The following is a 14,368-nucleotide window of genomic DNA, read 5'->3' as shown; positions in this document are numbered from 1 at the left end:
CCATATTCATCTGAATACAAAAGGATTGTGTGAAAACAACATGAGGAGAATTTGAGATCTAAGCCTCTAAAAGCAGATCCTGTCTGATTTCAGATGGACAGACTCAGACATCCTCAAATTACAATATTCATATTCACATCAGCAAATTATTAAATATGATGTCTGACCTGAGAGTCTCCAGTTTGCAGTGTGGACTCTCCAGTCCAGCACAGAGCTGCTCCAGGTTCAGGTTGTTGAAACTCAGGTCCAGCTCTCTCAGGTGGGAGGGGTCGGACTTCAGAGCTGAGGCCACAACTTCATAATGAGTATTTGACAAGTCGCAGCCCCTAAATCTGAATAAAGAATAAAGGAGGAGTTGGACTTCAGGGCTGAGTTCTCTAGAGTTCACAGCCAGAAAGTCTGTTTACAGATTTAATTAAAAAAGTTGATTATCAAAGCAGAGCTGAGACTAGGATACCAATAATATATATATAATTTGAAATGTTCCCAAATTTAATATAAACAGAAACAAAATAATACATACATGTAATTATATGAAAGCATTTCTGTGCTCTCAGTACTCTTATATGTATGTGAGACATGGAAGATGATGGTAGCTGATGAACATCGTCTTGATGTATTTGTACACAGCTGCCTAAGAAGGATACTGAAGATATACTGGCCAATACGAATGAGCAATGAAGTTCAGAGGATTGCTGGCATAAAAAATGTCAGCACACAGATACGGACGAGGAGATGGAAATACATCAGACATATTCTAAGGAAGAGCACAGACAGTTACGAGCAGATCGCTCGTGTGTCCACCAAAGCGTTTTCACCCCTGAGGCCAGCGTATTGTTTGCAATGGGAGCGGCACATATTTACTATGCTGTAAACACCAGTAGCAGGATGAGGCGCTGAGGGTCTATTCTGCGCTGAGCACGTTCACGTTTGGCTTTTTTCTGGTTGTTGAGAGTTGAAAAATGTTCAACTTTGGGTAAAACGCTGCGCTTGTCATCGCACAGGCAGGCATGAATGCCACCGCTTATCAGCTGCAATTTACTGCACGTAACATAGCACAGAGATATAACACAAAAGCTACAGCAGCTAAATTTATATCTCTGTGCTATGTTACATTCATTAAATTACTTACAGCTTAGTTTAGCTTGAACCAAACAATGGTAGCTCCTCACCGAGATGTGTCCTCGCCCACAAAATCTCATGAACCCACACAGACCGGTGGGTCCATCCTCTCTCCCTACATGCTCCAGCCTTCCCTTCATCTACAGAGTAAGTATGCTGCTCTACTTTGTGCTGACATTTTACTTCAGTGGATATTCTGTATCATAGCAACCAAAGCATCTGAGCTGGGAAAAAACTAAAACAACAACAACAAAGCTGCACCTCTGAAGCACTGACAAATGCTTTCAGTTGGGCTTTTTCAGATGAGCACCTGGGGTTTTGAGCTGGGGGGAAAAACACTTTGGTGAACATATGGCCTTAGATTTCAGCTTCACCACATGTAGCGGCAGAACACGCTCGATTTAGGGGCGGAACATGGCAGGATTAGCCAACGCCAACTCCAGTGCCCAGAACTGTCAAACCGCCTCTCAACCCTCTTTCATCTCAGGCAATATCTGTTTTCAGTCTGATACCTCACTGGCCGTCGCGCCACTTGGGTTCATGTGGTCTTTAAATTCCAACTTTCCGAGTCGTATTTTCCACTTTGTCTTATTCATGTTGCTCTCTGTAATTCTGATATTTCTTACAGGGGAAGACAGAATCTTTCATCAATATTACACTAATGCTGAAACACTTGCTGAAACACAAATCACCCGTTTGGGACAATTAATACACTTGAACTTGAACTTGAACTTGAATGAAACACAAGAAACAATCGATCTGTTAGATCAGTAAGTGGAATGTGAAACCGAACCTGGAACAGGAACGACTTAAAGTAATGATTAACTCATTGAGTGCCAGCCACTTTTGGAGAACGGACGCTCCCAGTGCCAGAGTTTCAGAGCGTTTTCAGTGATTTCTCGAGGCCCACAGAATATTGTGTGATATTACTATGTAAACACCGAACACGCACAAAGAACGAGGATACTCTCTTCTATCATCTGCAAAAAAAAGTTTATTGATCCCATTTTCCGTTCTTTAGTTATGAGCCAGAGAAGATAGCTTGATTTAGCCAAAAACAGCAATTTTTTTCTAGAAGCTGAGATAATGAGCCTTTTGTGAAATTAAACATTTCAAGCACATCATTGACTCTGAAGCTAATATTTTCTGATATAATGACACCTCAAAAATAATTTCCTTCAATAAAAGAGTGAAAACAAAGGAATTTTGTTTGGCCAAATAATATGTTTTAGCTGCAACCAGCAGCGCTGGCCCCTGCGTGCGCAGACCCTACACCTTCTTGCTGGTCTTGATTTACTGCTGGTGGGCATCAGATAGCCTATTCTAGCTTGTTTGCTCTCTATGCATCGAGCCTGCTGCTGCCTGGGTGTGTGTGTACTGTCAATGGTTGTATGCTAGTGCCCTGCGTGCCCCACCCCCCTCCTCCTCCTCCTCCGTGGTGGGAGGAGTGTCTCTGCTGCGGTTTGCTCTGAGTTTGATCTGCACTGAAAAGTCCGCTGCATCCCCCCGCTTTTTTACAGCGTGTCCCCGGCTCCCAGCTGAGAATAATGTAACTTTTCAGAAAGACGCTGGTGTCGCCGTGTCGGCAACTAAATCATATGGATGGACTATCGCAGCGGACACGGATGGGGCTCAATTGTGGCAGCAGATGACTGCTGTTCACAGGCAGAGCTAACGTTATGCTTCAAGCATATCGATGCGATTTCCGTTTCCTCATGACTTCTTCTCTCTTTTCTCCTGGCCTTTGTCTAATCGGGAGGGCACTGTCGCCACCTAAGGGTTCTGTAAAATAGGTTAGACACATTCAATAGCTCCCATATTGTAAGAGGCGATGTTAAGAGGCTTAGATCGACATCCCCCCGTCAAAAAACGCAATTGACGAACATGTTCGTCCTTGGCACTCTACGTTACTAAATAAAATGACGAACATGTTCGTCCATGGCACTCAATGAGTTAATGTGATTATAGTGACACATTACTTTGTAACATGTTACGCCCAACACTGTGTACCTGCTGTGTAGAGCAACAGTTATGTGTACTGTATGTTTGAGGAACTATAGATGTTTAATGTAATGCTGATGGTGTCAGAGTTGAAGGTGGCTCTGTTCTATACTGTTGGTATCACATCAGGACTAACCGAGCCTTGCTGCAGTTCCTCACAGCTGGAATCAGTCTCTGTTGTCCCTCCTTTGTTATGTTGTAGGCCTCCAGGTCCAACACATCCAGAACCTCCTCTGACATCTCTAGCATGTAGGCCAGAGCTGAGCAGTGGATCTCAGATACTGCATCCTCTGATCTGTTATCTGACTTCAGGAACTGGTGGATCTGCTGATGTACTGTTTTGTCATTCATCTCTGTCAAACAGTGGAAGATGTTGATGCTTTTGTCAGGAGAGGTATTGGAGATGGCCATCTCCTTCAGGTTGCTGATGGCTCTCTGGATGCTTTCTGGTCTGCTCTCTGTCTGACCCAGGAGGCCTCGTAAGAGATTCTGGCTGGACTCCAGTGAGAGGCCATGAAGGAAGCGGACAAAGAGGTCCAGGTGGCCATTTTTACTCTGCAGGGATCTGTCCATGGCTGTCTGCAGGAAGACATACAGGGATTGTTCACTGTCTTCAGATATACCACAACCTTCTCCCAGGAATGTGTCCAGTACCTCCTCATCCCTGATTGTGTAACAGTGGAACATGTAGACAGCAGCCAGAAACTCCTGAATGCTCAGATGGACAAAGCAGAAGACATTGTTGTCCTGGTCCTGGCACTCCTCTTTAAAGATCTGTGTGAAAACTCCAGAGTACTTTGAGGCTGTGATATCAATGCCACATGCTGTCAGGTCTGCGTCATAGAAGATCAGGTTGTCTTTATTCACCTGCTCAAAAGCCAGTTTTGCCAGAGAGAGCATCATCTCCCTGGTCTCTTCCTCAGTTATCTCTTGATACTTGACCTTCCCCCGTTTGGACTGAACCAGCAGGAAGTGGATGTACATCTCAGTTAGGGTCTTGGGCATCTTTCTTGTGTCACTGGTGTTCACAACTGTAGCAGTGATCCAGCAGAAGAGTGGGATGTAGCACATGATGTGGAGGGTTCGTGAAGCCTTGATGTGAGAGATGATTATGTTGGCCTGCTCCTCTGTGACTTTCTCCCTATCACTGAATTTCTTCTTGAAGTACTCCTCCTTTTGTTCTTCAGTGAAGCCTCTCACCTCTGTCACCACGTCACAACACTGAGGAGGGATCTGATTCGCTGCTGCAGGTCGTGTGGTTATCCAGCGGCGAGCAGCGGGAAGCAGATTCCCCCTGATGAGGTTTGTCAGCAGCACGTCCACTGAGGTTGACTCTTTGACGTCATTCAGGATCTTGTTGTTCTGGAAGTCTAGAGGAAGTCGACACTCATCCAGACCATCAAAGATGAACATAACCTGGAACTTGTCAAACCTGCAGATTCCTGCTTCTTTGATCTCAGGAAAGAAGCAATGAATAAGTTCCACCAAGGTGAACTTATTTTCTTTCAGCAGATTCAGCTCTCGGAAAGTGAATGGGAATATGAACTGTATATCCTGGTTGGCTTTGCCTTCAGCCCAGTCCAGAGTGAATTTCTGTGTTAAAACTGTTTTCCCAATGCCAGCCACTCCCATTGTCATGACTGCTCTGGTTGGTTTATTTTTTTTATTTCTTCCAGGTAAGGGTTTAAAGATGTCTTCACATTTGATTGGTGTTTCTGATCTTTGGTTTATGGATGCTGCTTCAATCTGTCTGATCTCATGTTCATTAATGACCTGTTGACTCCTTCCTTCTGTGAGGTAAAGTGTTGTGTAGAACTGATTCAGAAATGACTTTCCTGCTTCAGCCACCCCCTCCAACACATGTTCAAACTTCTCCTTCAGATTGGATTTGTGTTGACGTTGACACGCAGACAGAGTTTCTGAATGAACAAACAGAGTAAATCAATGAGAGGTGATTAAAGAGTAATGCAAACTTTTCCTGATAATATACACATTCCCAAGTGCATGGACTCTATTCAGCTCATTACTGGTGGGTAGAAAAGCAGGTCCTGACTGCTGGTGTAAGGTATAAGGTAGCTGTTGTAGAATAATTTATTACTCAACCAGGAGTTTCAGAGCTGACCAGCCCAAGACACACCTGTACTATAATCATGCAGTTTAATCAGCATCTTGTAGTGTTGCACGAGCGGGCGCCCAAATCCCGCTGGGCCCCACGGGCGGTCTGGGTTGGCAGATTAGGAAAATATTGTGGGCGGGTCCGAAAGTGACAAAGCAGCATTATTAAATAACTTACAGCAGCAAAACAAGCAGACTAACGCTGTATTAAAGATGTGAACTCTCTCTGTCTCTGTCTCACACACACACACACACACACACACACACACACACACACACACACACACACACACACACAGACAGACAGACAGACAGACAGACAGACAGACAGACAGACAGACAGACAGACACAGACACACACACACACAGACACACAGACACACAGACACACACACGGATGTGAGTCTGGCAAAGACGTGCTGGATTTTTTAGCATTACGCACGGGGCAAAGGCACAACCTGACAGTAAAGAAACACTTCAATGAGGTAGGTGTGCCTCAAAACAAATAATTTGGAAGGACTATTTGGTTGCAATTATTAAAGAATTGTACCATAGAGTTTTTTGTTAATACGTGACCATATCAATTGAGAGCAATGAAGACAAAAATTTAAATATATTGGAAAGAATCAGGACTGTTTCGTCTATCCTTTTGAATAACTTTTGGATTAGGCTAATTGAAGAAAGACCAATATTTAGATTTTGTATTGATGAAAATGCAGAAATAACATAATGACATGAATGAATGAACAGCTGTGTGTCTGCGCTCATCCAGACCAGACAAAGAGAGAGAGAGATGCTCATATTCAAAGATCGTAAGCCTAAACGTCAGGCTTATCGTTCACTGTTAAGATGTGGAGAGTGTGTGTGTGTGTGTGTGTGTGTGTGTGTGTGTGTGTGTGTGTGTGTGTGTGTGTGTGTGTGAGAGAGTTTGCGAGTTTGCGAGTTTGCGGACTGCCGGGTTGGGTTGGCATTAACGCGGACTGGCGGAATGGCTCTCTTAACGAGTTAGGTTGGTGGGGGACCCTGACCCATGCATCACTAGCATCTTGATTATGCCACACCTGTCAGGCATTAGTAAGATCACTAAGATGGATTTAAACACATTTGTGAACAAAATGTGAGAGAAATGAGCCATTATTTTTTAAATCTCAGGTTTGAGAGACAACTGAGAGCTTCTTTATGATTGATTATTTTTTACGATGGGATAAAGATGGAACATAATGTACCCTAAGTCCGGTCCACTCTGACCCCAGCCTCAGCAAAACAGGGAAGTAGCAATATTTAGGAATTGGTTTAAAACTAATGTCTACAACTTTTTGATGCTCACAATTAGGCACATAAGACCCTAAATTACATAGTTGGAAGGTTTTTGGTGCATTTTGCTTGTCAGGGTCTTTAAAATGAATGAACAGCTCATTTGAGAAAAAAAGAAATTAGTTTTCCTAAATATGTTTAAGAAATATGTTAGATAGTGCTAATATAAGCAGCATGTAATATAGCCTTATGTGCTCATTTGTGCTCATTAAAGGAGAATTTCGTTTTTTTTTAACCTGCAGCCCTCTCCTCACATTAATTATGATCTGACGACTCACCCAGTGCTCTCCGCAGCGTTTTTGTCGTCCTAGGCGTTGTTTTGAGATCAATAGTATCCAAGCCAGTCCTAGAATGGAGCTCCGTGAGGGCCAAGTGGCAGCATGCTTTTCCTCCATTTAAATAGACAGTTTTATTCCCGTTTTCGACGCATATCGTCATAAACTGTTCCATAAGGAACGATCAGACTACATTTCTCCCCCGGGCTCTTTTCACTAGTTACAGGCATGCCATTTTTGCCTGTCGGGTCAGTGAGACTCAACTCTCGTCAGGAAAGTCTTCCTGACTGGCTTGGCTATATTGATCTCAAAACAACGCCTAGGACGACAAAAACGCTGCGGAGAGCATTGGGTGAGTCGTCAGATCATAATTAATGTGAGGAGAGGGCTGCAGGTTAAAAAAAAAAAAAAAATTCTCCTTTAAGCTTTATTAAAGTACCCTTTGCTTTCAACGTACCTATTGTTGATTTTATTTTTATTTTTTACATAGACTATTCACATATGGTAATGATGTCGTGCAGAATGGAGGATGGAGAGTATTTTCTATATGCATTAACACAGTATAAACTTTGCAATGTGCAAAACATATACCTAGGCCTATTTACATTATTCTTTTTTATTCTTTTTAGCTTAATGCTCTTTAGACCACAGTGCAAACAAAGAGTACATTCCAAATTGATTAGTTAATGGGAGATAGTAACATGTGACGTTGCCATGACAACACATGCTACCATAAAGTGTTGTCCCATTCGTCCTACACCATTTGGAGCCGTCATGACTTCTGGCACTCAGGCACTAACAGCTGCACACACATGACATCACTCAGGCACTAACAGCTGCACACACATGACATCACTTAAGGCACTAACAGCTGCACACACATGACATCACTCAGGCACTAACAGCTGCACACACATGACATCACTCAGGCACTAACAGCTGCACACACATGACATCACTCAGGCACTAACAGCTGCACACACATGACATGACATCACTTAAGGCACTAACAGCTGCACACACATGACATCACTCAGGCACTAACAGCTGCACACACATGACATCACTCAGGCACTAACAGCTGCACACACATGACATCACTTAACCTTGTTTGATGTTCACATTTTTGTTACTCACTTAATGTGTCTGGTGGACCCACACACATTATTGGGGTTCAAAACAATACAGCCATAAAAATGTGTGCAAAAATACTTAACAGATGTTGACTTTATCTCAATACATGCAATATAGACAGCACATATGGTTAATATTTGGCATTTCCCTCTGCTAGATCACATTTATTAATAAAAGTACAATTTGTATTTTGTGATAACATTCTGATTTGGTGCTGACAGGCTGTTTAAGTGTGCGGTGAAGGTACACAGACTGTAGTTTCACACACTACAGACAGAGTGAAGGGACACAGACTGTAGTTTCACACACTACAGACAGAGTGAATGTACACAGACTGTAGTTTCACACACTACAGACAGAGTGAAGGTACACAGACTGTTTGTAGTTTCACACACTACAGACAGAGTGAAGGGACACAGACTGTAGTTTCACACACTACAGACAGAGTGAAGGTACACAGACTGTAGTTTCACACACTACAGACAGAGTGAAGGTACACAGACTGTAGTTTCACACACTACAGACAGAGTGAATGTACACAGACTGTAGTTTCACACACAACAGACAGAGTGAAGGTACACAGACTGTAGTTTCACACACTACAGACAGAGTGAAGGTTCACAGACTGTAGTTTCACACACTACAGATAGAGTGAAGATACACAGACTGTAGTTTCACACACTACAGACAGAGTGAAGGTTCACAGACTGTAGTTTCACACACTACAGGCAGAGTGAAGGTACACAGACTGTAGTTTCACACACTACAGACAGAGTGAAGGTACACAGACTGTAGTTTCACACACTACAGACAGAGTGAAGGTTCACAGACTGTAGTTTCACACACTACAGACAGAGTGAAGGTTCACAGACTGTAGTTTCACACACTACAGACAGAGTGAAGGTTCACAGACTGTAGTTTCACACACTACAGATAGAGTGAAGATACACAGACTGTAGTTTCACACACTACAGACAGAGTGAAGGTTCACAGACTGTAGTTTCACACACTACAGACAGAGTGAAGGTACACAGACTGTAGTTTCACACACTACAGACAGAGTGAAGGTACACAGACTGTTTGTAGTTTCACACACTACAGACAGAGTGAAGGGACACAGACTGTAGTTTCACACACTACAGACAGAGTGAAGGTACACAGACTGTAGTTTCACACACTACAGACAGAGTGAAGGTACACAGACTGTAGTTTCACACACTACAGACAGAGGGAAGGTTCACAGACTGTAGTTTCACACACTACAGACAGAGTGAAGGTTCACAGACTGTAGTTTCACACACTACAGACAGAGTGAAGGTACACAGACTGTAATTTCACACACTACAGACAGAGTGAAGATACACAGACTGTAGTTTCACACACTACAGAGTGAAGGTACACAGACTGTAGTTTCACACACTACAGACAGAGTGAAGGTACCCAGACTGTAGTTTCACACACTACAGACAGAGCGAATGTACACAGACTGTAGTTTCACACACTACAGACAGACTGAAGGTACACAGACTGCAGTTTCACACACTACAGACAGAGTGAAGGTACACAGACTGTAGTTTCACACACTACAGACAGAGTGAAGGTACACAGACTGTAGTTCCACACACTACAGACAGAGTGAAGGTACACAGACTGTAGTTTCAAACACTACAGACAGAGTGAAGGTACACAGACTGTAGTTTTACTTCGTTTCGAACTCAAGCTCTCACTAGTACCTACAACGCTGCGTACGCAGCACTATGGAAGACTGTCATTTTGCTCCAAAATTACTTTTCATTAAAACCGACCACCCACCCTTAGGTGGCGTGGTGCCCCCCTGGGGCTGGCCACCCACCTCACCCACGTGACTACGTCACGTCCTGTCAGCCCCAGGGTCCGCCACTCTACGTTTCTTCCAGCCAGTGTGAGGACGTCGTTTTCATAGCTCCGCGGTTAGCTCTGAGTCAGCACTCTTAACATAGCTTTAGATAGTAGGCTCGTTCCGGCTGATTTGCCCACCTCAAGAGGTTTGCGTGGACGGGATAAAGCAGGCTTCAGGGACCCGATCCTGTACTCTCCACCAGCGGCGTCGGATCAAGCCATCCAAAGCTAAGCGTGTCTTTTCACAGTTAACTGTTGTATTAGCTGCCGCCGTGCAGCTCATGTGAAACGTTTTCCCCGGCTGGGGTAGCGTTAATAAAAGGCTTGAGGGCTGACTAAGGTCCGCGCTCAAAACTTATAGGCTAGGTTGCATACGTGCAAAATAGCTTGTACCGTGTAGCACAAGAACAATAGGCTAATTAGCCCAGTTTGTTTACAGATAGCTAGCATTGCACCCATGCGGTTAGCATCCGTGTGCTAGGTACTTTAGGCGCCGGCTACTAGTGTTAGAGCGCACGCGTTACTCCGGCTGGAGTAACGATAGATAGATAGTTAGCTAGTTTGCTCAGTGCAGCTAGCAGCTAGCTTTGTAGCACTCCATCATCTTCACCGTTGCAAGCTACTGCTAGTCAGCTTACACGGTTAACTCCCGCTAATTCTTGGTACAGTCGGCGGGGCTTGTTGGCGGGTTAGCTTTGCTGAACTCACGCAATGAGACAGGGGGAGACAGCCAAGAGCTGTGTTAGCTGCGAGGCTACGTTGGCGAGTCAAGACCGCCACAGGGAGTTGTTAAGTCTTTGCTTAGCTTAGCATAAATTCAATGAATGATGCAGGACGACTGCTTACTTAGTCGGCCATCTTTATTCTGAAGTCTCTCACCAAGTACGGTGGCTCTCATAGACCAACACTCATTACATCTCCCCTCTATGTGAAAAAAAAAATTGGCTATGCAGTAACATCAAACTTGCCTATAACATCCATGGGAATGATATTTAACATCAAATATGTTTGCTTTTCTTCTTTAATTTTTCTCTTTTCTCTTTTTTTTTTTTTTTTTTTTTTTTTTTAGTCCTCATATCTGATCGGACGCTGTACCACCCTTCCACTGCGTGTGCATGGACGGTCTACAGTCTCTGTTAGTCCACTGGCACCATCGCGCTGCACCATCATACAGCCTCCACTTGCCACTGCAAGATCCTCTGTTGAGCCTTGAGTAGGCATCTGTAGAGTCTCCTCTGCTTGTTGTTCTCCACCGCCATCTCTCTCTTTCTCCCTCAGTATGTATCTGCGGTTGCGCCGCATCAGTCCTCCGTCCCCACGTTCCAGGACATAAGAGCGTGGCGTGTCCGCTACATCTTTGACCACTGCTGGATGCCATCTCCCACTGCCATGATCCTGCACCCGAACATGGTCGCCTCTATGCAGCGCCGCCAAGTCTCTCCCCGTCCTGTCATATAGAGCCTTCTGTCTCTGCTTTTGTGTCTCTATCTCTCTGCACACCTCCTCAGTCGTCTTGTGTATCCTCGGCAAAAGATGCCTATCCAAGCATGGTATGAACGACTTCAAACGTCTGCCCATGAGCATCTGAGCGGGTGACCTGCAGTCCCCTATGGGTGTGTTGCGATACTCCAGGAAACCTATGTATGGGTCTGAGCCATCCATGTCGGCTTTGTTCAGTATTCTTTTGACTATCTGCACACTCTTCTCCACAAGCCCATTCGACTGAGCATATCTTGGGGACACAGTCGTATGTTTGAAGTCCCAGTCCCGACTGAATTTCTTGTACTCCCGCGAGTACTGGGGTCCATTGTCAGATTTGATCTCCTCCGGAATCCCGTGTCTGGCCAGGATGGACTTTGTGAAGTTGATCACAGTGGCTGACTTTGTGTCTGGTAGCTGTGCCACCTCCCAGTATCGAGAGTAGTAGTCTGTCACAATTAGAAAATCATGTCCGTGCCATGAGAACAAATCAGTTCCCAGGATCTGCCATGGCCTCTGCGGTGTCTCATGTGGAATTAGAGTCTCTTTCTGTTGTGTGTTTCTGTGTGTTTGACACACATCACATCTTGATACCACTATTTCTATGTCCTGAGTCATCCCTGGCCAGAACAGGAGCTCTCTGGCCCTGTGCTTGCATTTCTCAATGCCGAAGTGACCAGCATGGATTGCCTTCAGCATGTCTCTCCTTAGTGCTTGTGGTACTATTATCTTATCAGCTTTCATCATGATCCCTTCTATTTCACACAACTCCTCTCTGTAGTTCCAGTACTCCCTGATTTGCACTGGAGCATCCTTCCTCTCCGCTGGCCAGCCCCTTTTCACCACTGTCTTCAGTGTCGTTAGCGTGGCGTCCCTCTGTGTTTCCTTGCGTATTGTCTCCATTTTGTTTTCACTCACCGGTAGATGACTCATGACGAGGTGTACTTGAGCCTCAACCTCCTCCTCTAGTCTGTCACCGGGTTCTGAATCATCATCCGTGACCTTCAGGTGCGCCCTGGACAGTGTGTCGGCCACGTACATTTCTTTTCCTGGTTTGTATACTACATTCAGCTGGTATGGTTGTAGTTTCAAAAGTAGTCTCTGAATCCTTGGTGAGGCACCTCCAATCGGCTTCTTGAATATGGACACCAACGACTTGTGATCCATTTCAATCTCTGTCATTTTTCCATATATGAATTGGTGGAATTTGATACAACCAAACACAATGGCTAGCATTTCCTTTTCAATTTGGGCATAATTGACTTGTGCTTTGTTCAATGCTTTTGAAGCATATGCGACTGCTGCACCATTCTGCATCATTACAGCACCTAGCCCTGATTTGGATGCATCAACAGATAGCTTCACTGGCTGCTTGACATCATAGTATGTGAGTGCTGTTTGTGCCCTACTCACAAGAGTTTCTTTGATGTTGTTCATCGCCTCTTCATGTTTCTCGTTCCAGTGCCATGCCACCTCTTTCTGCTTCAGTTCCCTTAGTGGCTCAGTGAGCGCCGAGAGGTGTGGTATGAATTTTGATAGATATGCAATCATACCCAAATATCTCTCAAGCGCCGGTTTGTCCTCCGGCATCTCCATCTCCACAACAGCCTGCACTTTGCTGGGGTCAGGTTTGATTCCTTCTTTGCTCAGAATGTGACCCAGGTATTTCACTTCACTGATGCCTATTTTGCTTTTCTCCTTGTTCAATTTCAGGTTTATCTTTCTGGCTCTCTCCAGCACTTGTCTTAGTCTCTTATCGTGTTCGTCCTTGTCTCTGGCATATATCAGCAAATCATCTATGTATGTGACAACCCCCTCAATGTCCTCAAACATCTGTGATATTCTCTTGTGAAACACCTCCTGCGCGCTGTTTATACCAAACGGTATCCGCAGGTATCTGTACCTTCCAAACGGTGTATTGAAGGTGGTTAGATATGATGAGTCCTCTGTGAGTGGTATTTGCCAGTATCCACAGCTGGCATCCAGTGTGCTGAAGTGTGTGGCTCCGGCTAGCTTGCTCATGATCTCCTCTGTGGTGGGTATGTGGAAGTGTTGTCTCTGAATGGCAGCATTGAGCTCTTTTGGGTCCAAGCATGTTCTTAAACTGCCGTTGGGTTTTTCCACTGTTATCATGGAATTTACCCACTCTGTCGGTTTGTCCACTTTTGCAATGACTTTCATCTTTTCCATGCGTTGCAGTTCTTTTTTCAGTTGGTCAGTGAGTGAAATAGGTATCTTCCTCGGGGCATGTACGACAGGGGTGGCCTCTGGATTAATTTGAATGTGGTATGGTTCTTTTAGACATCCTAGGCCAGTAAATACATCCTGGTATTCCTCCATATACGCCTGGCTACTGTCAGTCATCCCCACACTCCTTATCAATTTCACCAGATTCATCTTTACACAGTCCTTCAGACCTAGTATGGGCTCAGCACTAGGCAGGTCCACAATCGAGAATTCACACATGTGCGTCTTCCCTCTGTGTGTGCACGGTAGGCTGCATTTGCCCGTTACCGGTATCCTATTTCCTCCATAACCAGAAAGACGTCTCTTTGAATCCCGAATGTGGAATGAATGGGTCTTTTTTATTTTTCTGGCAAGTCTTTTGGGAATCACATTTGCTTGTGCTGCTGTGTCTATTTTGAATTTTACGGTGTTGCCTTTTATTTCCAGATCCACATGCCATGCATTTTCCTCTGTTTTGCTTGTGACTGCATTTATGTGTAAGCTGTCATCTGAATCACTGTCTTCATGTAGTTCGTCTATTTTCTTGCTTTTGCATACCTTTGCAAAGTGATTCATTTTCCTGCAGTTTGTGCATGTTTTTCCATATGCAGGGCATCTTCTTCTCACATGCGTCTGACCACAGTACAAGCAGTCTATCACATTGTTCCGTCTATCACATTGTCCCTGTGTTGTCATCGCGTCGTCTCATTTGTCCCCCTTTCCTTGCCGTAGCACCTCTCTCTCTGCCTCTCTGCGCAGGTTGCGCGTTCTGGGTGACAGCGTGTACCACGGACGCGCCACTTTCCTCTGTGCCCGTGAAGCTA

The 14,368-nt window shown here is 44.6% G+C and overlaps 1 protein-coding gene across 1 annotated transcript in view; it reads right to left on the bottom strand.

The window, feature by feature from the left end:
- The window catches only part of LOC310782201 (protein NLRC3-like), a gene marked incomplete at both ends in the record, with an annotated part of 155,224 nt that overhangs the window by 63,544 nt on the left and 77,312 nt on the right, over positions 1-14,368 (bottom strand). The window contains 2 exons of the mRNA XM_083642887.1: positions 168-332; positions 3,260-5,042. Of these exons, the coding sequence (XP_083499013.1) occupies positions 168-332; positions 3,260-5,042 (1,948 nt within the window). The remainder of the gene's footprint in view (positions 1-167; positions 333-3,259; positions 5,043-14,368) is intronic.

This window comes from Poromitra crassiceps, assembly GCF_964638095.1.
Source record: "Poromitra crassiceps genome assembly, chromosome: 9".
Lineage (NCBI taxonomy): Eukaryota > Metazoa > Chordata > Actinopteri > Beryciformes > Melamphaidae > Poromitra > Poromitra crassiceps.
This window is presented reverse-complemented; position numbering and strand designations above follow the sequence as displayed.